The sequence below is a fragment of the Fundulus heteroclitus genome, chromosome 22 (assembly GCF_011125445.2).
Source record: "Fundulus heteroclitus isolate FHET01 chromosome 22, MU-UCD_Fhet_4.1, whole genome shotgun sequence".
In the NCBI taxonomy this organism is placed as follows: Eukaryota; Metazoa; Chordata; class Actinopteri; order Cyprinodontiformes; family Fundulidae; genus Fundulus; species Fundulus heteroclitus.
In genome coordinates this window covers 17,251,860-17,279,141 of record NC_046382.1, presented here as the reverse complement: position 1 = coordinate 17,279,141, position 27,282 = coordinate 17,251,860, and the positions used below count along the sequence as shown (strand labels likewise).

Here is a 27,282-nt window from a genome sequence, read left to right as displayed (position 1 = left end):
GAGTGCCCCTCCAATAAAGGAGAAGAGCATCTGCCCAGAGGTGTTAATGACCATGCCCCCCCTACCAGCTCAACGGGCCCCGAGGCCCCCCAGCGCACCAGAGGCCCCGTGCAGGGGCGGACACCCGGGCGCGCGCCGGCCCACACCAAAAGCGGCACACCCCCCGGAACCGGAACCCCCGAGGCCCCCCCGGGGCCCGCGCCCGAGGGCGGCGCGCCCCAGGGACCCCAGACCCCCAGACCCACCCCGGCCCCACCCAGCGGCAGCACAGCTACCAGGTCAGTAACCCACGTCCGTCAACACGCAGCTCCCAAAGAGCGCCGCAAGCGGCTGCTGTAGGCCACCCGTAGGCCTCCCAAACTCCTCCCAGATGGGGGCAACAGACCCCGGAGCCGGATCCACCAGGCGCCCTACTCCAAGTGTCCCCAGGGCCCCAGGAACCCCTCCATCCAGCCACTGCGCCCTGCAGGAAGCAACCCACCGCCCCCTATTCCACTAAGTGATGGTGTTGATCAGAGGAGCCCAAAAAGACCAATCAGATGTGGAAGCAGATGCTGTCTCTAGATTAATATGATCCAACAAAAGATCTCTATACTGATTGATACTGAGATTTTGTTTACTTTTCCAATTCATGAGGATAGTTTTCTTTGCGATGCATAAAGCAGTAAAAACCATGTAAACTATTTCTTTTTTCAGAGGACTTTCCTCAAAATTACCGAACAGGCAAACTGATGGGGATGGTGTAATCTTACAGCTCAAGCACCTTGATAAGTCCTTACATATCTGTGTCCAGAACCTCTGGACTGGTGTGCATAACCATAACGCATGAAAATAATTATCAGGATGATTGCCTATGCAGTGTGGGCAGATATTAGATTGTGCCAGACCCATCTTGAATAATCTTTGTCCTGTGTAATGTACTCTGTGAAGGATTTTGTATTGTATTAGTTGTAGGTTGGTGTTTCTAGTCAATTTGAAAGTTCTTAGACATGTCTGAGCCCAGAAATTTTGTTCAAAGGTGCCTGATAAATCTTTTTCCCACTTCATTATAGGAAGAGATATCGAATCATCTATTTTAGTCAGTGTCCTGTATGATTTAGACAGTAGTTTGGGGGGGGTTAAATCTAAGAACTCTATTATATTAGTTGGGACTTGTAAACCACCATTAATATGCTTATATTTATTTTTAATTATAGATTTAAGTTGTTCATATTCCAAGAATTTATTTTTACTAATGCCATATTGCATATTTAGTTTAGCAAAATTGATGAACTCGGTTCCGTCAAGTAGATGTTCCAGATATTTAATACCTTTATTCTTCCAGTATGTAAAGTTTATCATTTTATTATTTTGTAGGATATCAGGGTTATTCCAGATAGGTGTACGACTGCATGGGATAAGGGATGACTTTGTCATTTTGAGGAACTCCCACCATGCTGTCAGAGTAGAACTAATGTTGATATATTTGAAGCATGTATGCCGTTTTATATTTGAGCTTATAAACGGCAGATCTGAAATCATGATATTATTGCACATTTCCTGTTCTATATCTAACCAAGGCTCATCTAAAAGACTATTTTTTATCCATTTAGAGATGTATTGTAGCCTATTTGCTAAGTAATAGTTATGGAAGTTAGGCAGATCTAATCCTCCCCTGTCTTTAGTCTTCTGTATTGTCTTTAAGCTAATACGTGGGGGTTTATCTTTCCAAAGAAATCTAGAAATGGCAGAGTCTAGAGATTTAAACCAGTCAGATGATGGTTTATTGGGGACCATTGAAAATAAATAATTAATTCTAGGTAGGACCATCATTTTTATTGAAGCTACCCTACCCATAAGTGTGATTGGAAGCGGTTTCCATCTTTCAAGGTCCTCTTCTATCCTGTTTAAAAGTGGGGCATGGTTAAGTTTAAGTAAATCTGTTAATTTATTCGACACAGTAATACCTAAATATTTAATATTTCCTGATTGCATTTGTAAATTTAGGGAGTTTTCGAGAGAGCAATTAATTGACAGTACCGTAGATTTAGACCAGTTTAACGAGTAATCTGATACTTTGGAGAAAGATTCTAGTATTCTAATTACTTGTAAAAGAGAATTATTATTATCAGGCTACCTTTTCCTCCACGGCTGGAGACCCCGTCACAGTGGATCTGGTAAACCGTTTGAACACCACCACCCCCCCTACCTTTGAAGGAATGCGAGGAATTGAAAGAGAAGACATCCAACTGTTTGGGCTTTATCCTTGCCTGAACTTTTGCTCCGTGTGCCTGGTGGTGCCCAGATGTTTGACGCCGCAGCAGCACAGGGAAGGCATACTGCTGAGTAAGGTCCTGACTGTGTTGTTAAGTTTGTTTGTTCAAATGAAGAGGTCCCGGCAGTAAATCCACATTCCCCGGTGTAACTGGCAGGCCTGATATTCGGGGGGGGGAGGCTGCATCTTTTCTGCAGTGTGTGTGTGTGTGTGTGTGTTTTTATTTTTTTAAATTTTCAAATCAAAGACCATTTTGCTCTTTTTATGAATTTCCGTTTTGTTTTTGCCTGTACCATCAATCGGGGCTGCTTCTGTTGGCACACGATACGAATGCGTGTTTAAAGGCAGATAGCCCCGACCTGTGGTTCTGTGGTCACTGGTTAACCAGACACCCACCCCGCTGTGCTTTTCTTTTCCATTCTCGTTCTCTGTGCTTTTCTTCCGTAATAGAAACAGGTTACGGCAGAGGAGCCCGCGGTGACGTGTGTCTTCTGCTCTTTCATGCTCAGGAGCTGGTGGTGATGGGGGCTCCGGGGTCGTACTACTGGACGGGGACGGTGAAGGTGTACAACATGACTTCCAACACCTCCTACAGCCCGGACAAAGACAACATCGACTTGCACCGATACAGCTACCTTGGTGGGAGCCACTTACTTAAAACAATTTAATGTACAATGATGCATTTGAACTGCTCTTTTTTTTGGGAGAGTATAATGATTATACAGCAAACTGCTTCACTGAGTGAAGAATGATTTTTTTAAAAGCGAGAGTCTGGTGCAAAGTTTGAGTTTGACTTAGACAAACTTTTGTTTGTCATTTTGTATGCACAGAGTGCGTACAGAACAAAATTTCGTTTGTATACAGCTTGAGAATTTCAGTGAATTGCAGTGGATTTCAGAATAAAGTAACTTTGCAGGATAATAAAGTAACTTGGCAGGAAAATAAAGTAACTTTGCAGGATAGTAAAATAACTTTACAGGATAAATAAAGTAACTTTGCAGAATATAAAGGAACTTTGCAGGATAATAAAGTAACTTGGCAGGAAAATAATGTAACTTTGCAGGGTAATAAAATAACTTTACAGGATAAATGAAATAACTTTACAGGATAAATAAAGTAACTTTGCAGGATATAGAATAACTTTGCAGGATAATAAAGTAACTTGGCAGAAAAATAAAGTAACTTTGCAGGGTAATAAAATAACTTTACAGGATAAATGAAGTAACTTTGCAGGATAAAAAAGTAACTTTGGATTTTCTGAAATTCACACAGAATGAAAATTATGAATACAGGCTCAAATGGCTACATTTGGTCCAATCATACTTGGATCATTGTTCTTTGGCAAGTTTCACTAAAGTCACACATCCTTCTGTATGTTTCTGGTCTGTTTCTAGCTGGTTGTTTGACCACTCCTTTTCATTAAAAATGCTTGTTTGAGTTCTTTGGTTTCCTGGCCCTGCGCCTCGTTTGTAATCACAGTCTATGCATTTTCAACAGCAGCTAAATGTTGGCCTGTTTGCTAATCTCTAAAACTACATTTTCATGCATTTTTGTGCCACCGGGACACAACACGGTGTCCTAATTTCAACCGTCTAGCCGTTCAATTTAGGTGAAGCTGAAGAATTCAGAGGGAGTATACCTTTTTTATTGCTCCTCCCATTTTGTGCAAAGCACCAGCATAAGTGGCAGCAAAAACAGTAACCCCAGAATGATGCTGCCACCGCTGTGCTTGACAGCCAGTGCATCGTTCTTGACTTTAAATGCCTCACATTGACTCTGCATCTTTTTAAGTGTCCAAACAGCTCGGTCTTTGTCTCGTCTGACCTTATAACTCTTCTCCATGAAGAATTTGGCTTTAGCATTTGGGCAACTGCAAACTGATTGATTTTGAAGACGTAGGTTCTTTCTCGGTTGGCAACAACCTCCCAGTTCATGTTGATGGAAGTCATGGTTTAGCAGGAGCAGCAGCACTGGTATTTCATCGTATTGCTGTTTATGGTAGACTTGACCCTTGGTGGTTCTTGGGTTGTACTAATAATTTCTTTTCACCTAAGGGTCATAGTATGGATTGGATGGTTGACATTTGGTCATGACCAACCACTGGTGTAGAGCTGTATAAGGCAGGCTTACATTGAATATATGTTTAACACATTGAAAGCATATGAACCACACTTAAAGTTGGAAGTCCAGGTGAAGTGTTATTCCAAATTTAATAGAATAGGTAGGTCAAATAGCCAATCAGAGCTACGATGGATGACAATACGATACAATATTTGCAATATGATTGATATTTTCGTTTTGTATCAATGGTAAATGGATTGTTAATCATCCATCCAGCCATTTTCCCACAAGCTTATCCCTATTGGGGTCGTGAGGGGTGCTGGTGTCTATCTCCAGCTGTCAATGGGCAAGAGGCGGGGTACACCCTGGACAGGTTGCCAGTCCATCGCAGGACCGTTAATCATTTAATCATTATTGATGTGGATTGATGTATTGTTACACCCCTAGTAAGTATGTTCAAACGTCACTGTGTCTGTGTGTGAATTTGAGTCCTGTGTATGTATAAATTCTGATTCTGTGTGAATTATAGAGAAAATCTACATTAGATTTCGTCGCTCACACCAGATTCTTGTTTTTAAAAACACTCATGCTGGTGTGGAGCATAAACTTCTCATGGTTCCAGTAAGATCATTGACTCATGGTCTGTGTCTCCAGGCTACGCCGTGGCTGCTGGACACTTCTCCTCTCCTAATGCAGTAGAGGTGGCTGCCGGGGCGCCTCAGCACAACGGCATTGGAAAAGTATGAACTTCACTGCTTTGGCACGCCTGTCTCGTTTTGCTGCCATATTGAATTTTGTTTCTCTCCTGAACAGGTTTACATTTTTAAGCTTGATGGTGGGTCTTTGGTGAAGAGTTTTCAAGCCTCAGGGAAAATGGTATGTACCAGGATTCGCTCCTCCGTTGTTTTAAATATTCCAGATCCAATTAAAAAAAAAAAAAAAATCATCCAAGTTATTTGTTTGATTGCCGTGTTACTCTCTGGTTTCTCTCACCTGAAACAATGCAAACACATTTATTTATCTGCCGTAGGAATCTAGTAAGCGGCTCTTGAGATGCATTGCAGGCCCACTGCTCTAATTGCTTTGTTGTTAGAGCCACGCTGTTTATGTCTGTGTTAGTGTTTAGACAGAAACCCACTGGCCACAACCCAAATGCCGGGAGGTTTCTAATGATTTTCATACGCCGTCACCTTAAAAAAAAATAAAAATAACATTTTCTTTTTTTTTTAATGACTTACAGAGATATGAAAGCAAAAGTTTAAAGAGAGTGTGATGTGTTTGCATGTATCTGCACTGAGGAACTGCCTGTGATCTGACCCATTGCTCTGTGGCTCGACTTGGTTCCAGATGGGCTCTTACTTTGGCTCCTCATTGTGTGCAGTTGATCTGAACCAGGACGGCCTGTCGGACCTGCTGGTGGGGGCACCCATGCACAGCCAGCTCCGGGACGAGGGCCAGGTGTCTGTGTATCTCAGCAGGGGCAACGTGAGTGGCATATGGCTCTGCAGAAAAGGAACACAATAGCAGAACTTGCCGACCGTTCTAGCTAGAACGTGTCTCCTTCTTGCCTTTTGATCCAAATCCGCTCGTTTCTAAGCTGCTGATCGTTTTCGGATTTGTTTTTAATACATGTTTGTCCTTTCTGCAAGGAACTTTTATTTTATTTCTCAAAGCTACTGTGGATAACATAATAATCTACTTTTATTCCCATTGTTTATTATTTTCCAGGGGGTGATGGAGGAGGATGCGGTCTTGACTGGCGACAGCGCTTTCAATGCACACTTTGGAGAGTGCATTGCAGCGATCGGAGACATAGATGACGACGGTTATCAAGGTTCGTCCAAAGCAGAATTATAATCAGTTTTCTGAACGTCAAAAAAATAAATAAAACATACACTTGGACAAAATAGGCACACAAATATGATCTACAGCGTCTTGCCGAAGTAGGCTTTTTCACATTTTGTCAAATGAATCGTCGAGCTTCAATGTACTTTAACAGTATTTAATTTGCAGCCAACACAAAACGGTGCATAGTTTCAAGGTGTACGGAAAAATCATACATTGCATTGAATGTCGGAACATTGTAGCTTATTCAATAAATCCTCTTTACCCTGAAAACCCCTGAATGACGTCGAGAGGAGTCAGGTACCATTATATATAACCTGATTGGTGAGGAGGGTGTACCTGTGTCTTTTTTTATCTCACTATACATCCAGCTGGTCTATGATGGCCTTAGAGGGTGGCTAGAGAATATTGGTGAGCAAACAGAATCGAGGGTGCTGGTCAGGGGTGAAGGTGTTGAGAATAGTGAAGGGTGAGGCTATAAATCAGTGTCTCCATCTAGCCTTAGAGAAAGCACCGACATGTCCCATTTACTGTCTCCCACAAGCCATGCAGCCTAGATGGCAAAGCTAAATGCACAGAAATACTGGAGTCTCTCACCAGAAACCCTGGAACAGACTGGAAGAGACTTGAGATTTGGACGGAGATTCACCTTCCAGAGAACAGCCCTAAACATAAAGCCAAGACTATAAATGAGCGTTTTAGATCAAAGCACATTCTTGGGTTACATTTTCCCTGCTATTGGATGTAAGTCCAGACCTGAATCCAAGTGAGAATCTGGACTTGAGTTTTGACATTTATAAAAGCCCTCCATCCAGTCTATCTGAGCTTGAGCTACTATCAAAGATTATAGGAGACAATGTGGTTCTTTAGATATGTAAAGCTGATAAAAAAACCAAAAAATCTTAGAGTTGAAACTGCAGCGCAGAGCTGGTTCTAAATCAAGTATATTTTCCTTCCAGTTCACTATTTCTAACTTTTTTGTGTTGGTGTATCACCTAAAATCTTAATAAAATAGAAGATGTTTGGTAATACTTTGATAAAACAAAGGTTCAAGTGGTAGGAAAGCTTTGGCTCGTCATTGGCTGTATGGTTTTAATAGCCCTCCAGAATGGCAACGTTGTAAATGAACTCAATGAGAGGGAACTGCAGTCAAGTTCATTATTACAGCCTTGTTGCTTGACGTGTTTGCAAAGCTACTTATTTTCACCGATATTTTATCTAATTTACCCTGAAAATTTGGAGCGCGTTGGCTTCTCTCACCCTTCTGTGCACTCATCCCTGCAGAGGCAAACCAAATAACACTTAGAGACGTACCGTTACGCTGTTTGTTTTCCTGGCACTTGCCCGGGCTCTGGCTGCAGAAGGAGCGCTGCTTGGCCCGCCATCTCTCACTCACGGCAGGAAGCTTCTGCCTGGTTTCATCTCCGTGTGAGATACGCCTCAAGGCTTGCAGCCTGGCACCAGCGCGTATGTGTTCATGCACACAGCAGAAGATGGCAGCTGGGAATTGTAACTCACCCTGTAACTCATCACTCTCGGATTGTGGGAAGGAGCCAGATGTGCTTGTTGACTGACAAGATGATTATTTACAACTTAACTGCTACCATTTAATTTTAAAGAGCTACCGTAAAAACCATTGCAACGGGGTTTAATTTTGTCTCTATATACAGCAAATTAGCTATTGTGTAATGCGCCTTGTTCCGTTTTCTGCCTGGTATGCTGCACCACTTTGCGAGGCAGTGTTTTTGGTTTATAAGAGGAAGTCTAAATATGGACTTTCTGCTAAAATAAGCTGATGAGGGCATTCCAGTGCCTTTGCCAGAACTTAATAGCCTTGTTTCCACTTTCTCAGGGGTCGCGCAAGTTTTATAGTCCCTGACGGTGCTTAATTGTCTATTACGAGTCTTACTTTTTCAGAGCTTGTTTCCCAGGAACAGACCAGCTGAATGTAAACAGGGGGTTAATGAAGCCTTTCTGCAATCACAAACACATGCACTCTTCCATATTATCCCTTATTAATACGCCAACTTTTAACAAACACATATTTTGTCCTTATTTGTCTCCTCAGACATAGCCATAGGAGCGCCTAAAGAGGACGACTATGGCGGAGCGGTCTATCTCTACCACGGAGACGCCGCAGGAATTACCAGAAAATACTCAATGGTAGCAAATACATTTGTTTCTGATATGACTCAATATCGTCATCTCATCCTTGTTTTCTTGTTTTTAAATTTAAGCCGTTTTTTTTTTTTATGGCTTTAGTCATGCACAGTTTGAACATTGCTGATTAGGACCATACGCCTGCCTTGTTTGTTAGTAGCTGAGTGATGAAGAGTAACATTGCAGGTGGTAGTTTAGCCTCAGGATTACATGTCAGACCCACGCGGCTCCCGGATAATGAGGACAACTCCTTCCTTTGGACCCCTTTTGGATGGCTAGACGCATTTTTAAACAAAGTATTTTGGCTTTTTGTCTGCTCTGTGCACCAAGGCCTACCCCCTCTGGAGGCCATGCTTTCCGTCCGAGGTGTTATCCTTTTTACCAGTTGAACTTTTACACATTTTCTCACCTTACAGCTACAAAGTTCACTGTATTTTATTGGAATAAAAAAAAAAAAGAAAAAAAGAGGAAGTACCTGTTATGCCTCGTTTCATTACAAGAAAAATCAGGCCTGCCAGAAGATTCGCCAAACCTCTTCGTCACACGTCTCTGCCGCTATACTGAGCCAAGTTGTGGAGAGAGAGTTTTTAAGATAATACGCTGCCTTTCTAAAGTAATAATATCCCTCAAGGTTCAACCACAAGCTGCAATATACGTTTTATTTGGGTTTTCATTTGACAGACCATTGCCAAGTATTGGAAATGTGTGAAAGCGAGGCATCCTGAAAGTCTGATTAGCTTGGTGTGCGTTACTTTTAACGTAACATTTAGCCCAACCGATCCCTCACCATTAAATAGAGAACCTTTTTTATTTAATCTCAGCACAAATGGAGCTGTTCTGTGAAGGACTCAGGGGTTTTATTAGAGAACATCACTTGACACTGCATCATGAAGGCCAAGAAACACAGACAGGTCAAAGATTAAGCTGTGATTTTAAAGTGGTTGGTTGGGTGAGTTAGGTAATAAAACAATACACCAAGCTTGGGACATATTACAAAGAAATGTTCAATCATTTGAAAAATGAAACAGTAATGGCACATGCTGCAGACCTAACAAAGCGCCTTGAGATGATATGCATTGTGAACTGACACTATATCAATAAACTGAAATGAGTTGAACTGAAAAAGACGTGGTCCTCCTAAACTGACGGGCTGAGATTAGCGAGTATTGATCAGAGGAGCAGCCAAGAGGCCAACGATAACTCTGCAGGAGCTGGTCAGAGACAATGGAAAGTAGATGCAGCCACAAAATAAGGCACTCCTTGAAGAAAACCCTTAAGAGGCTTTAGACTGTGGTGGAGGTTCCTCTTCCAGCTGGACATAGGCCACACAGAAAGCCCTGTAATGGAATGATTTAGATCAAAGGATGTTATTGTGCTACAAGGGTCTAGTCAAAGTCCAGACCTAAAGTTAATTGGGAATCTGTTGCTATTGCCATTCAGTTGATCTCCATCCAGTCGACCTCAGCTAGAGCTGTTTTGCAAAGACGACTGGACAAAAAAAATCTAGTCTCTAGGTATGGATGTGGGATGTACACTGCAAAAAGGGAACTAAATGTAAGTGAAATCTTCTTGAAATTAGTGATTTATAATAATAATCTGCCAACGGAATAAGATTTTTTTTCTCTTAAAACATGAATAATTAATCTCCATCATCTTTTTTTTCATCGACTTATCTTATTTTAGGGGAAAAGATCCTCATTCCATTGGTAGATAATCTTATTTACCTGTTTTAATCAAGGACAAATACACTAATTTCAAGAAAATTTCACAGAATTTTGGTTAGTTTTTTTGCAGTGCATTGACTTGCCGCTACAACTTCAGCAGTTTCTGCTTCTACTAAGACTCAATTCAAATACCCGGCATTTGAATTCAGCATTTCAGATCATTTGGAAACAAATGGAGAACCATTTGTCATTTTCCTTCCACTTCATAATTATGGACTTCTTTGTGTTGGTCATAATAATCCAATAGAATACTTGGACTTTTCTACTGACGTGTCAAACTGTGAAAAAGTTCGAACATGTATTTGCAGTCAGGTGTGAGCTTTATTTCTTAACAAATTTCTTAACAAATTAAAAACCAATCGAGCTTTATGTCTATGTTGGTTCACGTGATCATAGGCAGTTATGTAATGGTAGTTATTTTGTTTCAGAAACTATCGGGGCGCAGTGTGAGCCCCGGTCTGCAGATGTTCGGCCAGTCCATCTCTGGGAAGGTGGACATGGATAGGAATGGATACGCAGGTACGATCATGCCAAGTTTTCCTGTCCACAAATGTGAAGATACAAAATTAAATTAAAGGATCCTTTTTTTCGTTGTTCTAACATTTGTAGTTTGCTAGTGCCAACAATAGCCTATTTCCAGCCCTGTGACTGACGGATGCATGTTGTTTACTGCATTCCACAGCTGACAGTCACACTTAGCCTGCATGACATTTGAAGGACTCGGTCTGTGCGTTGTTTTGCAGTTGCAGGTGTAAAGACTGCTGACTGCAGATGTTGCATTGGTGTCGTATCTCTTTAACGGTCCCAATCAATCATGTCTTTGCTGCAGATGTCACCATTGGGGCTTTCATGGCCGACAGCGTGGTTCTGCTGAGGTGAGTTCTGCTGCAGTTCTCTCCGGTGCTGAACCAGCTATCAGAGCCTGAGTAGTGTTTCTTCCTCGTTCTCACGGCGGTTTTAATGACATGCCATGTTTCTGTCTGGGTTTGTGTGGTCGTAGGTCGCGGCCTGTCATTACGGTGGATGTCTCGATCCTCCTACCCATTTCTATCAACATCTCTGTGCCGCAGTGCCACGAAGGCCACCAGAACCTCAACTGCTTCAACATCACCGTCTGCATGCGCTTCAGGGGGAGAGAGGTGCCTGGAGAAATAGGTGACAAGTTCAGACAAGAGGAATTTACATAGAAAGAAGTTCGCCGGGCTTTAAATAATCATATTTTCGTTATAATATCTACATAAAATATGTATTCAGAGCATAAAGAAAGCCAGCATTGGTAAACTGCCAGCTAAAATTGCTCTCTCTACATAGTTTAACCCGTGTCTTATTTCGAGATTCATTGACCAGTTGAGATGACTTCAAGATAAACACTTTAAATGCAGTACAACAAAAAAAACTTTTTTGAAGTAGAACAAAAAAACTATGTACCAATTAGGAATTTAAGGATCCAAACAGTTGATGTCTGTATATGTAAAATCTGTTCTGAAATGAACAAAGAAAAGAAAAAAGTTCAAAGAGGACATTTTATGTCCTCGTGAAAAATACAGATTTAAATGTTTTCATTTTTAGAGCATTTTATTTGAAACCTCTTGAGCTGGCGTAATTATGATAACTACTTTTAGTATTTCAAATGCTTTGCAATGTCATAGCTCAATGGGAAGTTAGGCATGGCGCAAATGTGCATCGAGAAACATGAAGTGACCAAAATGTGTGTGTGTGTGTGGGGGGGAGGGGGGGGGGGGGGGGAGGGTGCAACAAAAAAAATGAATATCACTTCCTGAACTTTAAATAGCGAGTGGAATATAATTATGTTTACATAAAATCAGACTAAGTTACTCGCCCAAGGCTGACTTTGAGTCTGCAGAGTGTTTGTAGCGATCAGCCTTCTGCTTACATGTTCCTGGGTGTAACTGATGACAGCTGAGGTGCAGTCCTGTTCAAGTGTTTGGGTGTGGTCACTCGCAGCCTTCCCCCCCGGGGGGAACAGCAGCCCCTTCGTTGCAGAATAAAGCTGTCCTGGCTGGACAGAATAAAGCCTCTCTGTTTTTCCCGTCTGGCCGTCACCATGGAAAGTGAAGCACTGTGTGTTGGGTGACTCTCAGAGTGAAACCTTCCTCTACCTCCTCTGGAATGAGCTCATGGTGTTCACTCAGCTGGACGGCTCAGTTTGGTCTGAATTGGGTGTGTTTACCACCCCTCCCACTGTTTTACCAGTATGACACCCTCATGGGGAAATTACTGCAGAATGAGGCTTATTCATTCGGAGGAATGGTCTTTAAATGGCCAGAGGCCCATATATGGTTTTCCCAGAAACATGGGTGATGACGTGCTTCATGGTGCTGTTCCTCAGAGCCACGTATGCGGCGCATGGAAGCCGTGTTTCGCAAAAGGATAAGAAAAATAGCCCAAAAAAGTGAAGGAAAAAGGAAATACAAATAAAAGTCTAAAAACTGTGCCGCACATTTGAATTCAAGGGTCAACGGACATTGTGAAGAAGTTTAACACAGGAATAGGTTAAAAAAATATATATATTTAAAATTTTTAACATCTGTGGAAGCTGTGTAGAATCCGCCATCTGAAAATGGAACGAGCGTAACACAACCGAAAACCCCCAGAAACATGGTCGTGTTAGAAAATGGATGGATGGATGAATTGAAGTAATGTTTGCAGTTTGACAACAAATGTCTGGTCAGACAAAATCAAAATCTAGAGTGAAAACCCTTATGAGTTGTGGAGAACCTGCTCTACACATCTGCCTGAACGTACCATCTGATGGGAAACATAGTGGTGGCAGCGTCATGTTGTGGGCGTCGTATTATTCAGCAGGGCCAGGTCGGTTGGAGTTTGTATTTGTTGTGTGACAAAAGGTAACAACCACTCATAGGATTTAAATACTTTTATAAAAAAACAATAATTATTTGTATTTAACTTTTATTATAATGCAAGCTCTGTAGAATATTTTGACAAAATAATTTCCTAAACATGTATTCAACAATGCACCTATTACCAAAGCTCTTTGTTCTTTCAGGACTCATATAGTGCAAATTTTTAATGAAGCCCAGGAGACTGCATTGGCAAAAAAAAAAAAAAAAACTTGATTTTCCAAAAATTAAATCTTTAGAAATGACAAATTCAAATTAATCGTTAAAATCGATTTATCGGCCAGAAAAAAATATACCCATAGTTCATGTCTTTGCCTGTCTTGTTAATTAAAGATTGGTCACTAAAGCAGAAGAACGATGAGAAACTGAGTTAAATGTGCTGACATTTCGTTGCTGTTTCCATTTTTACTAGCAGCAGTCATCCTCTTACACTAAAGCACTACATAACGATTTGACCAAAAAATGTTTCCGTCTTCCACTGTGATTCATTTTTGTTTAATTTGCCTCCAATAAGCAATAATTTACTTTTTCCCATGTTCTGTTGGCAATGAGCAGCAAACCAAAAGCCTGCATATTTAAAGTGTTTTCCCAGGACTGTCTTTGCTGCGACTGGCTATTTTTCAAAGCTAGTGTCGTGCGTAACGCCGCTTCTTGCCTCTTCTCAGAGTTGCTGTACAACCTGACTGCCGATGTGGACAAGCGGCAGAAAAACCAGCCTTCCAGGATTTATTTTGCCCACGCTGGAGCTCAGATCAGCCAAATGAACCAGCAGCTGAGCCTGGAAATCAACAGAGAGAAGTGCCAGCCCTACACCGCCTACGTTAAGGTAGGTTCACGTTGCCTCGCTCCTCCGCTGGCTGCGTTTAAGCTCTGCTTAGCTGATCTCTCAGCTATATTCCCTTTACCCATAGCGCTCCACTGATTTCAAGTATGAGTGTTTGTTCAAACAGGTTTTTTTTATTTTTTTTGGCCAGTTTGTTTCCAGATGTTTATTGAGTGCAAAGTAGAATAAACACACTGATTAAGTGGAGCAGCAGCATTGCTCATGGTGTTAGGAGAATTTACCGCCTCGTATCAGCGGTCATGTGCTGGGAGGCTGTTTGTGTCGCCCTGCCGGTTGGGTTAAAAGGTAGCAGTCAGGAGCTTGATGGGCCCCTGAATCCATGCAGCTCAAGTGTGCCCCTGGAGAAACAGGAAACAGAGTCTCCTTTGTCAATGCATAGTCTCGCTATTGTGTTCTTCTAAGATGTAGTCTTGTGGCTACTTGTGGAGAGTCCCCACCCTCAGGGCATCATCCATGTGTCAGCTCCTCTCCCGCTGCAGGCCTGTGAATTTTGGCTGCCGTTTCTAATGGAGGTCTTCGGGCGCTTACGCTGTGGGGGGCAGAGCCGGCAGCTGAGCGAATGAAGCTGTCATTACTGCGCTCTCGTCTCGTTCTTCAGCCGTTTGGGCTGTAGTGACTTCACACTGCTGTGGCCTGCTCCAGCAAAAGCTTCTCATTCTGTAAGGTCATACTTGGTTTTTATCTAGGCGTTCCAATAAACCTAAATGGAGTAGAACCTTAAAGTCTGACACTTCATAGTTTAACGTTCCCTTCTATATCCTTAATATTTAACATAAAGTGCAAAAGTATTCACATCCCTTGATTCCTTATGCATTTTTTTCGACTTTGCAACTACAAAGTTCAGTGCATTTTGTTGATGTGTTTGTGCTAAAGGACATCACAAAGTAGTGCATAGGTAATATATTTAGCTATAAAGTGGAATGAAAAGAATATGTGTTTTTAAAATAAGAAATATCTTAAAATATTGGTGTAAATGTGTATTCCGGCCCTTATACATCGAAAGAGAATCCATTACAACTTACTACTTTCAGATGCCACCTTGCAGGATAGCAGCAAACTTTTGGAAGAAGGTGTTCTAGTCATATGAGACAAATATTAAACTTACTGGCTAACATGCTGAAGGGAATATGTTGTGGGAAAGATTGCACTTCCCGTTTAGCATGCCAGTCCCATGGTGAAGCACAGTAGTGGCAGTTTCATTGTGTGGGATTGCGGCAGCGATGGGAAACATAGAGTTGATGAGGAAGATGGATTCATCTAAAAACAGAGCAACACTAAAACAGAATATACAGCCAGAGCAACCATAGATCAAAGCGTCTTGAGGTGTTACAATTGCACTGCCATTAATTTAACAATTTGTGGCAGGAGATCAGTTGCCCTGCGATAGACTGGCGACCTGTCCAGGGTATCCTAATGACCTAACAATGAAAGCATAGGCCCTCTGGAGGGCTGAACACTAAATGAATGCCTCTTTTCATGATTCTGTTTGTAAAAAACATTTATTGTTTCCTTTCCTCTCCATAATCGTGCTCTATTTTGTGTTAGCCTCTCACATAATATCTCAATAAAATACACTGAGGTTTGTGGTTGTGATGCGACACGATGGAGGGAGGTTCAAGAGGTGTGAATACTTTTTCAAGGCACAGCAAACAGTTTTCACCTCATAAATATGACTGTAAATGCTATCTTGCTCCAAAAAGTAAATCACCGTAAATTTCAACGCTGCGGCAAAGTAAAGCATCGCCCGGTAATACTTTGTAGCTGCCGCATATCTGTGGCATCACTCCCACTGTGTGAGATAAAGACACTCCTGCTTTAAAGAGCAGCCCCCCGCCCCAGGCCACATATCACTCTGGGGAACAGCTCCATGTTGCTGTTCCTTTTGGTTAGTTTAGCCACTAAAGTTGCCTGATGAAAATAGACTCAGATGCTGGTAATGAGAAGCAGGGCGGCTGATGGCCTGAGCGCAGCTACGGCCACTTCTAGAGGTGCAGGTAGGCAGATTTTATTACGCCTAAGCAGTTCCAGGCTGACTGCTTTCCCCTGTGTCAGGCTAAACGTCACCGGGCACCTGGCTCACACGGAGCACGAGTGGTTTTGATTTTTGTCAATGTACCCGAAGAGGAAAGCAAATAGCAGCTTCCTCAGGGATGCTAAACTATTTCTGTCATGCTCAGTTGATATTAAGTTTGTAGATAAAAAAATATAAAATGTTTGGGGGTGACCTCTGGAATAGTTTTGAAAAGCTTTGATAATGTGCAAATGCAGCAATATTTTATGGTATTATTTTTGCGAGATGCCACCTGGTAAGCTGTAGGACACAGAAACGGCATAAAACTGTGAAACCACACACGAATCGGAAGGTGTGGTACCATAATTACAGATTTAACCGACTGTTTACACCTTAAATGTGCATGGACAGTACTGAAAATTATGTATTTGCATGATAACTGTCTTGACGTGGATTTTTTCTGTCATCAAACCACATGGTTTTGTTCCTGATCTTTAAATGAAAAGTAAAAAATTCACCATAATCTAAAATAATGATCTGGCACCACTCTGAAAGATGGTCTAGTATCATCCTCCTTTATGTGCCTGCCCACATGAGCCAGTCATGCCATTCCTCACAAGAGTTATGCTAATGGAAACCAGCTGGTTGCAGGACTGTATCCTCAAGAATTGTGTGTGTGTGTGTGTGTGTGTGTGTGTGTGTGTGTGTGTGTGTGTGTGTGTATGTGTGTGGGGGGGTCATACACCCTACCTCATCCTGTTCTCAAACAAAAACATACACTAAAGTCACAGGGCTAAGCCTGCCGCTCTCAGCTGGGCGCTCGGCTGCTGTTGTGTCAACGGTAACTGTACGCTGGCGCTGCTGATTGAAAACTCTCGCTTCAGGGTCAAGCACTGATATTTGAGGATCATCTAATTCTACCCATGCAGCCTCACATACCTTTAAATTACCTGTGAGCTTCGACACCATTTTTAACCTTAGAAGCTAAATTATTTACAAGAATTAGTGTCAAAAACACCAACTTTTTCTTATGTCCGGTCGTGTATTTAAAAAAGTAGTGCCAGATTTTCCTCGTAAATGTCAGTAAACCTTGAAGCAGTGAAGTAAAAACAGTGCCTTGTCCTCTGGCCTGTGGTTACAAGTACTAGCATAATTAGCATCTACGTCAGCTACATGGCTATGCACAGAGAAAGCATGAGTAATGTATAGGTATATCGATATATACCTATCGGCATTAACATCGGCATCGGCCAATGTTAGTCATTTTTTTAACATATCAGTATCGATCCGCTAAGTAAAACTGGGCCCATATTAACAACCAATGTTTATTTCCAGCTAGTTGCCCTTTATAACTGTACTTCAAGAGGGGGAGGTGAGGTGGTTGGTCATGCGGTCATGTTAAAGTGACAGTGATGCATCGCCGCCAAGATTGTGTGTTTTTTGTTTTTAATAAAGCAGAGATGAGAAATAAAAGCAGCCTGTTAGTCTAGACTATAACCCACATTAAAAAATTCAGTTAGAATAGTTTTCAGTCAGTACAAACTTTTACAAAATTTAACCATCACAGAAACGTAAATGCGTGTGCACACACATCGGTAAATATCGGTTATCGGATATAACGGCAATATTAATATCGGAAATCAATATCGGCCCAAATTTTCACATCGGTTCATCTCTAGTAATGTACAAAGATAAATCAGTACTGAAAAGGTAAAAAAAAGTTGGTTTTGCTTTGCGGTCTTCTCAAGCGGCAGTCGGTAGCAAAGATGGCAGCTCTCAATGAGCTGGATATTTTTATTTTTTTTTCCCTGTTAAATGTGAGATTTTCTTTTACACTGGCACCACATGCTTGCTCAGAAGGAAAGCTGGGGGTTTCCTTTGATAAAAATATATTATTATTGATCAGCAATTATAAGTATAACTATATTTCTTTTTTCTTATGTATTTAATGTTCTTTTGTATGCCAGATGCTTTGTACAGGGACCTGATGCTCACACAGCGCACAGGACCTGCACAAAGCATCGGCATGACTCTTAACAAACACGGTGTGCTACTGCTTGATAGGCTACAGGAGTTAGCTTATCAGATAAAAGAAACCTATCAGGGAAGGGTGCCGTAAAGGAACAGGATAAACACCTTGTTTCAGTTAGGGAATGAAAATAGCCGGTAAAAGATAAGATTGAGTGTGATAGCCAGGAGCTAACCTCTATGTGTTAAATTTGAGTGGAGTAGACATGGTCAATCTATCATAAATGAAGCAAAATGCTTGATCTAGCCCTCACTAAATCATATTGAGAAGTGTATGGCAGAACCAGACTTATTCAGAGAGAAGCCATTTAGCATCCTGCATTTTTCAGGAGTAATACTTTGTAATACGTCGGCCTTTTATGTTGATCGTTTTAAACATGTTTCCCTTGGCGTGGACTAACAGCATACCAGCCCTCCAGATGGTCTTTGTTTGGTTATTTTTAGCTGTATAAACTCCATGCAGACTTTCACTTAGGCTGCAGAAAACAGTGGAGATGACTGCTGAATTATGAAAAGTTCAGATGGCCAGAAGTGTTGTGTGCATGAGATGGAAAAATCATCAATTTAAAAATAGAATCCCTGGATTTAGGCAGGATGTTTTTGGTTTGATGTGTGGTTCGTCGTTTTGTGCCGTAGCCTTGTTATAAGTTTCGGGTTAGTGTCTCATTTTGTAGAGGAAAACAAAGTCCCTCATCGTAAAATTGCTTTAACTATTTCTTTTATTATTATACTGAAACGAAGCTGTAATCTTTATTTCAACAAGTAACATGTTAGATTGAATGCCGAAGTTACAAAAGCGTATATTTTAATTCAAACATTAAAGTTTCCTTCAGGATTAATATTTTTTTTTCATTGAATGCAACTGAACCTCTGTGAACATCACCTTTCTCTAAATGCAACTTTAAAAAGCATCTTATGCCTAAACAGACAGGGCTTTTTGCCAGCAGCACATCCTGAACTAGTTATTCTTGTTTATTTATTTTTTTTGGTGACTACATTGCGTTGTATTTAGTTATCAAAATGTTAAGACCAGTAGAGCAAGAGATGGAGCTCCTTGGGGTTTTGCAACTTGTCTGAGCATTGCGTCGCATTGCCTGACCTCGAAATAAACTTGCTGGATTTTCAACACACTTGTAAATATTCTTTCTCAATCTTTGGCTGTCACTGAATGATGGACTTCAAACTGTTTATAAATTCCCTTATATCCTTGCCAAATGGAAGATTAGCAGCTGTTTCTTCTCATAGATCTTTAATAACACCCGTCCTTCTTTCTTTGCATACACACCTCCAAAGGGTCCGCACATTAAAAAAGATAAAATCCACCTTTATTGAGTTACTTATTGTTTTTGATCACTTATGATTTGCAGCATCTCTCTTGTAGATGCACTAAAAATGTATACATTTTTCAAATATAGTTTTCTTTCTTTTAGTTTAGTTTGCATTAAATAGCTTTACTGTCATGCCATCATACAGTAGCTAGACGTGTATTTTCATTTTATATTGACTGTAAGTGAATTAGCTGGCTTCAAGCGTTACAGAAATGTATTCAGCTTATGCTCTGTATTTAGCTTTCTTATGTATGCAAGCTCCCGCGGCACGTCAAGCGTAGGGCATACATGCGCACAGATTTAAGGTGTAACAGGTGTCAATGTCAACAATACATTGTGATATATATTTAACTACAAGCTGTAAAGCGTTCATAATTCTTTTGAGTCGGGTACCGTTTGGTTTCAGGCTGACTGTGATCACTTGGTTGTGATTTATTGCTTGTCTCAGTAAATACCTTGTAAGCAGTCCCTTGTTAAATGGCCTGTGCTTTGTCCGTGTTTACGTCTTTGGTTGTTCATCCATCATCATGTGTGTTTTTACTCCAGTAGTCCCATTGCAGCCGAGCCCACGTGAGCCTTGAAATCGTGCCAGAAGTTAGCTCCATTTGTGGTCAGGCAGAGTTTAGCGCCACACTGTAGATGCGGCGCAGCCTGTAAGGAGGAGTTAAAATAAGCAGTTGGAGCTCTGCCTCTAACAGTTGTCTGTTTAATTTAGCTGGAAAGGCATCCTACCCCACTTTCCACTGGCCTTCATTACACACAGTGCCCAGCATGTGTATCTCATGTCGTCCTAACATTTGTTATGGCACCACTGGACTATTTAAAGGTTTAGTAAACTTTGTTCTTTTGACAACGGCTGTTATAAAGGCCTCCATAGGATGGATAGCTACAGTATTTGTAAAGATAGGAGCAGGGATGCCCTCTCTGATCTCATGCAGAACTCCTTTGCTTCACTGCAATTCAGTTTAGGAGATTTTTGGAGAAGCATAGTTGCAATGATGATTGCAGAACAAACAAGATCATTGAAGATGTCGGTATATTATCAGTTCATTATATGTTGAGAAATAATACTCACCTTTAAAATAATACAAAATCTATGTACCGGTGTTACTTATTTGTTAGTAAACTAAACTACAGGGCTGTGACACCAAGATAATGACCCCGGCAACCTGTCTTGGTGACTTATCTCTGAATGATCCATTGCCTCGTGTACAAAGCTTTCCATGGATTTTGTATTGAAACATGGAGCACGCTGACTTCGAGAAAAACTGTGTACGTGAAAACATATCCAGGTTTAAAACTGCATCATACTCCATGAGAAGCACAAAATGTATTGTCGCTCCCCCAGCAAATAATGTTATTTAGTTCTTAGAGCTCCGCACTGAGAGTTTTTGCTGCTTGTTCTCCACACGTCTGGGAAGAACTTTCTTCTTACAGTATCTGACCACTGTTGTGTGATTGATCAGGATTTGGATGGGCATGTTTAAAAAGCAGAAATTTCTTATGCATTTGTCAAACTATATACGCTGTCGCCCTGTCCTCTTTGTTTGTACGTTGTTGCTTCCCTACCTTTAGCTCTCCGCCTGCCCTATGCTTGTGCTCGGCTCCTTCTCTGCCCCTCTGCCCCTCTTCCCCAGCCCCCGCTATCCATCTACCCTTAGTAGTCGCAAATAACAACAGTGTTCTTTTTGCCCTCCTCTCTTCCTGCTGAATCTGCCATTGGGGTGTTTTTTTGGTAATAGTTCCACAATGTTAGCTCAGGTGTGATGTGTGCTATAGTTGGGGAGACTTTCTAGGAGTTCGGCAGCTGAGCTTCTCATGAAGTATGAAAAGGCAGAGCCAAAACAAAGTTTTCATGTTCTTGCCTACCCGAGAACAAGAACTAATTTCTCGGCTCTCACTGAGTATGTAGCAAGCTTTATGAGGCGGTGGACTTTTGACTTTTTTCTTGCTGCAAAGCAATAGTGCTACCAACTGTACTACAATGCATATCAAGGGAATTAGCAGAACAACTAAATGAATATACCCACCAAGTTACTGCTATGTTCTTGTCTGTTTCCATTTATGTTAGTAAGCAGAACTTATAAATCATGCATGAAACCAGGTCACCTCCCCAAGGTATTGATTAGTTGTACTGGTACCTGATGTATGATTTGTATGTTTATTGAATAAGTTAACAGTTTCCCTGCATACTCTCTAAGTGATACCGATGCGCTCAGAGCTTTAGAGAGGTTAATGCACCAGCCATTAAGGTTGGTATGGGTTTGCACACATTTACGTTCTCAGGTCATAACTGGGAAAACTCAACTTGTGTGAGGAATATGCATACACCACATTTTTGAGCGTATATTCAGTCTCTGGACTGCGGCTCTTATCTGTGCTTGATAGATTACTATCGTATATGAAACAGCCATTCCTCTCCAGGAGTCTGGAGAAGACTGGTTTATCACCAGTTGAGTTTTTTCTTGGTTAAGAACAAGGTTTTTGAGCTGTTCCAGTCTGGTTTCAAACCGCGCCACAGTACTAAGTTGGCACTACACAGGGTTTTTAATGATCTTCACTGTGTTGTTCTGGTTCTGTTGGAGCTACCAGCTGCCTTCAATACAGTGGACCAATCTGATCCTCCTTTCCCGTCTAGAAACCTGGGTTGGCCTTCAGAACTCTAGTTCAGCTCAGGCCCTATCTGATGGAAAAAAGTTTTTGAGCTTCTGTTTGAGTCTCAGATTCACATGCAGCACCTCCGCCATGCGGAGTGCCTCAAGGCTCTGTTTTGGGCCCCCTTCTGTTCTCGCTGTACCTACTCCCATTGGGGTTAGTTTTCAGAAAATACGGTATGACCTTCCATTTTTATGCAGATGACGGTCAGATTTTTATGCCACTGAAAAAGGAAAATTGTTTCTCTAAAGAATAAACAACTGCTTGAACGCATGGCAGAAATCAAATCATGGATGTCAGTACATTTCTTACACCTAAAGATTAAAAATACTTAGATCACATAGTTTGGGCCAAGTGATGTCTCTAACACCAGTGTTTACCTTGGTCCTTTAAATTGGTATTTGACACAGACTGGTACAGACCTGGGTTTAGGGTTGGATAGTGATCTAAACTTTGATGCTCAGATTAAATCTGTGGTCAGATCTGTGGTCAGGACAGCTGGCCAAAGTAAAACTATTCCTGTCTCTGGATCATGTTAATGTTTTAAATAATGCTTTTATTAGAACATGTTTAGATTCCTGCAATGCACTTTATGCTAGGCTCAACAAAACATTAGGGGCTCGACTACAGCTGGTTCAAAATGCCGCTGATTGTCTTTTAAATGGTACCAAAAAAACGAGAGCACTTTTCTCCTGTTTTAGTAGCAATTCATTGGCTGTTGCTTTGCTCTGGGATTAATTTTTAACTTCTTTTATTTGCTTTTAAATGTCTTTATGGCCTTGCCCCCCAGTATGTGTCAAACCTACTTAATCAGCGCGCTCCCTCTTGCTCGTTCAGGTCAGAAGTCCAGTTTTTATTAATAGTTCCACAAACAAACAGACGTGACATTGCTTTCTCTGTCATTACACCAAAACTACTGAACGAGTCACCTTTAGATTACAGGCGGGTGACTAAATTTCTGTTTTTAAATATTCTCTTAAAATATATTTTTCCTCTCTGGCTTTTAACCTAGTTTGAGATGTTGCTTTTTGTGGTTTTATTGTTTGTCTTTATGTATCTTCTCTTTATTATTATTATTATTTGCTTTTATTGCTTATTGAATTCTCATGACTTGCATTCTCCCAGAAAATGCACAAACTCGTTCATCAAAGTAAGCCCAAGTGAAATATCAGCTACACTCACCGTTTGACCCCAGTCTGCAGTCTGCAGACAAACAGGAAACTCAGGAGAGAAAGGTAAAGGAGGAGTTCCTGTCGCCACATCCCAAACAGTCTCCTGTGGCATAAAAAAAGTCACAGAGCCTCTGCACTTTTTGACAGCCCAGAGCGACGGGCCACACTGCTCTTTTTGTTTCCAGCTTTAAAGCTAAACTCAAATGTGCTATTCCCTTGATGCTCTACCCCCCCCCCCCCTTGTTTCATTCAGTTCGGGCCAAGGGAGCCAATCCAGTGAAAGTATATAACAGGAAGGTAATCAAACCCAGCTGTCCTCTGTTTCACATGGCAGCAAGTCAAGCAACTCTTTATGAAGAATAGATTGAAAATTGTATTTAAAAAAAAAAGTATCGGAGATAATAAGTCAAGCAGAGAATGCCATTTACGCTGAAAAAATAGGTTCAGCCAAATGTTTTTGCTGCAGGTTTTAGAGTTTGTAGTATTTGCAGGATAGCAAAGAGGCACCGTTTGGGTTAATTTTAGCACTGGCTGAAATTTTCGTCAGGATTTCCCTACATGGTCGTGCCAGCAAGAACATGAGACTCTTCTTCGTCAGGGCAGAGCACGGGCTTTAGTTACGAGTCAGGTTTCTTATGGCTTTTATGTACATAAAAGCTCCACATCAGGTTTTATCTTTGGTATGGCTGCTCGTTAAACACGCTGTATTTTGTTGCCATGGCAAATTCATTATTCTCCTTCCTGAACCTGACCAGAGGTTGTGCAGATTTGATGAATTGTTGATTTTGGCAGCCTGCTAGGCAGAATGTTTCTGCAGCCTGTTGGCCGCAGTGCTGCCACATGATGCCACCGCAAGGCAACTTAATGGGTGGCCAAGTCTGACCACAATGAAAGAGTCTCCCTGGCCATGATTTCCTCTTCCACTGCCGAGGAAACACAGACGCTGTATCTGAATGCAACTGTGGTGGGACCGTAGTTTCTGACTGTGACGCAGTGATGCATCTTCCTTAACAATTTGGCTGAGGTAGTCTTAACCCTGAACTTTGACTACCACATTGGTTGTTAATATATACAGCTGAACAGAGGAATTACACACACTTCACAAGAAGAAACTAAACCTTTTTTTTCCTCACGCTCTGCGATAATACTAAACTTTTTTCTAGTTTACGTTAGTTAGGAATTTGTTGTAAATCCGGAATAAATCACAAGTTTCTATACATTTTCTCAAGTATTTGGTAGAATAGCCGTTCAAAGTTCAGACATTTTGGGTTCCCTCCACAAGCTTCCTTCAATAGTTTGCTGAAATCTTTGGTCCATTATCCTCACACGGCCGGTGTGTCAGGTTTGTAGGGTACCTTGCTTAAATACTTTCAGGCTTTTGAAAGTTAAATTCAAGGATGATCCAGACTTGTTTCTTGGTTGATTTATTTTGATTTTTCCATGATGTCACGTGTTTGAGGTGTACCTCCATTTTACTCTGTTGTGAATCAATCTTATTACAAAGCCATGACGTCATCGCATTGGCGTTGCTAGATTGTTTAAAGGGATAGTAACATTATTATACGTAAACTTTAGAATTTGAATAAAGTAATAAAATGGGATTAGCTAGTAGAAGTGTTTTTGGTGATCCTAACTGAGCTAAAGCAGAAAAACATTTTGTCTAATTCAATGTCAGACAATAAGAAGAACAGTTTGTTCTTCTTACTTTTTATACAGTGTCTAAATGTCTGGCTTTATCTGCCTTTGTTGAGACTGTCATCAAATTTTGCTTCCTTTGGTAACAGACAGGTTTTGTCACAAAGGAAATTCGACAAACACAAAATCTGCACAACCCACTTGTGTAAATTCAGCAAAGACTGCATCCTACTGGACCGTCATCGGGTATTTTACACAAAATTTATCTTTGCAAACTGCAGTTTTATCACAGCTTTGTATGAAAACAATGGCCTCAACAATAACACGGAGGTAAAAGTGTCCCAGATTCATACAAAGTTAGAAAATCAGCTGCAGGAAGCATCTGGAGACCTCCTCTACAACCAGGATGGATTAGATTCAAACTCACTGACAAACGCGCTGACCTCAAACTGCACATTTTAAGATGCTCCTCGCTGCCAACATCTCATCCATCAGCAAAGTGTTTTCTCTTGAGACTGAAATAGCCTTTTTGTAATAAATGTCTCTTGTCACATCCCTGTAGCGCATTTCTCAAAGAATCCTCGTTCTGTCGCATTTTTACACTTTAGTTTGCAGAATTGGATAAAAATGCAGATGACTTGCTTCCTGTTTATCCACGAAAAAGATTTACTAGGATATTAAAGGAAGTTCATCTCTCAAGCACAGGAAATCCTCTGACACTTGTTCTTTCTAAACAACAACATTCAGAAATAAAACTAAGACGCCATTAGCAGGATGGGTTCAGCTACCCCATATAAGATCTTTCCCAAGCGCATATATTTACTCTCCTCCCTTTGATCTAAATCTGATATAGTACTCCCCAATAACAGAAATAAGATATAAAAATTAGATTATGCTTTTTGTTGTTTGCTCCTTATCAGTTTAGTTCAGGGCATTTATACAGCACCAATTCACAATAATTGTCATGCTATCTTTGGCACTTCATAATACAAACAGGCTAATTTCATCCCAATAAAATTCAGTAAGATAGTAAGATAAATCTGTTCTACTACAATATAATTAAGAACAAGATTTATATCCAATTACACGCTTTCTGATTTGGTCCAAATTCTTAAACAATGCAATAAAATCCTGTTGAGTATGTAATGTAATTTAAATAAAGTTAAAAGCAGCCTGGCAGATTGCATTGAATCTGTGACTTTGCAGTATTCCCTCATCCTAAAAAACGTGGTTTGTTGGAGAACCATGTTGGAGAACCAGGCTTATTATGAGCCTCCTTCTGTTGTTGTCTGGTGGGGATTGAAAATGGCAGGAAATGTACACAGGAAAAACACAGAAACACTGGTACAGTACTTCGTACCGGAATGAAAAGTAAAGAGAACATGCATGGGTAACAGAAACAATGAACCAATAGTAATATGTATGTGGGATACATAGGGATTGCAACCAGGCGATGACTGCACTAGTTCAATCAAGGCCTTTGTCCAAGAAAAAGATATTGGTAAACTCAGAATAACTTGATTAGGAGTACTTTCTATGTTTAGAAAGAAAAATCTAAAGTGAGAACACAATGCCAGCAATAGATTAACCAAAGGATCTGTCCAGGGAGGAGGATCTTCTAAATACAGATGCTAAACTCAAAAAACACTGAGCAATGGAGTACTTTCTATGGGAAAGAAAGCTCTGTCAGGCCTTCGTCAAGAAGCACTGAGCCAGGCGTACTTTCTGTGGAAAGACAACCCCAGAAACAGACCTCAAAGTTAATTGTAGCACTAATTATAAATAGTATATAATCAGAGAGTTGAAAGAGAAACAAGAAGAGTGAGGAAAAGTGGTCACACTGTATTTAATTATAAAGACAATGCATTGCATTGCTGTCTTTATTGCATGCGACAAACTTTCTACATTTGCTTCAGTTGTTGGATTCCTTGTTCTGAAAACTCCCTTTTTGAAAAGATATCTAGATTATTCTTTATCTTTGACAAATATGCACCACTTTGTCTCCATCCTTATAGGAGGAAGAATCATTTTAGTGGAATCCACATTTATTGGTCCAGTTGCAACAGAAATCCGTTAAAGGTAACAGGAGAATATTCCTAATGACTGCCTTCACTTCTGCTCCTGTTCTGCTCCCGCTGCCTTAGTTGTTTAATGCTATGCGATCTTGCTTTTTAAGTCCGTTGTAATTGAGATACTGAAATAAGAAGAGAAAGCAAATAATGTGTTGAAAACATCACAATGAGGGAGCTGAGTGAGGAGGAACTGGGAGGAGCACAGCTGTATAATTATAAGCGAGTTAAGTTCACATGCGGGTAGTCCGTCGAAGCAGTTATAGTTATTAGCGTTGGCGTTAAATCAAGCCATTGTTGATAGGATGTAGTGAAGAAGAAAAAAAAAAACGCGCTGATGAATTTGCTGCTTTCGAGCAGTTAATCAGTTCCATCTGGCAAGAAGTTCCACTGGGGGAAGTGAGGCACCTTCCTCAGCTCCTTTATAAATCCCAGCTGTGGCTGTAGCTGTCCAACCGTCAGATGTTGAATGCCTTCTTCATGATGCGAACATGGCTGTAAAAGTTTCCTGCAATCTCTGTTTACGTGAGCATTGTTTTTTGAAGCCAATAAAACCAGTGTAGCCAAATTCTTGGGTAAAATACGCCCATTTCCCTATTTCCACCCTTACAATC

General features: G+C 40.9%; 1 protein-coding gene across 1 annotated transcript in view; it reads left to right on the top strand.

Moving 5' to 3' along the window:
* itga9 (integrin, alpha 9) overlaps positions 1 to 27,282 on the top strand; it is an 84,313-nt gene that overhangs the window by 18,042 nt on the left and 38,989 nt on the right. Inside the window, exons 6-15 of the mRNA XM_036126496.1 lie at positions 2,764 to 2,893; positions 4,970 to 5,055; positions 5,129 to 5,191; positions 5,663 to 5,800; positions 6,044 to 6,149; positions 8,229 to 8,323; positions 10,473 to 10,563; positions 10,874 to 10,919; positions 11,045 to 11,199; positions 13,592 to 13,752. Of these exons, the coding sequence (XP_035982389.1) occupies positions 2,764 to 2,893; positions 4,970 to 5,055; positions 5,129 to 5,191; positions 5,663 to 5,800; positions 6,044 to 6,149; positions 8,229 to 8,323; positions 10,473 to 10,563; positions 10,874 to 10,919; positions 11,045 to 11,199; positions 13,592 to 13,752 (1,071 nt within the window). The remainder of the gene's footprint in view (positions 1 to 2,763; positions 2,894 to 4,969; positions 5,056 to 5,128; positions 5,192 to 5,662; positions 5,801 to 6,043; positions 6,150 to 8,228; positions 8,324 to 10,472; positions 10,564 to 10,873; positions 10,920 to 11,044; positions 11,200 to 13,591; positions 13,753 to 27,282) is intronic.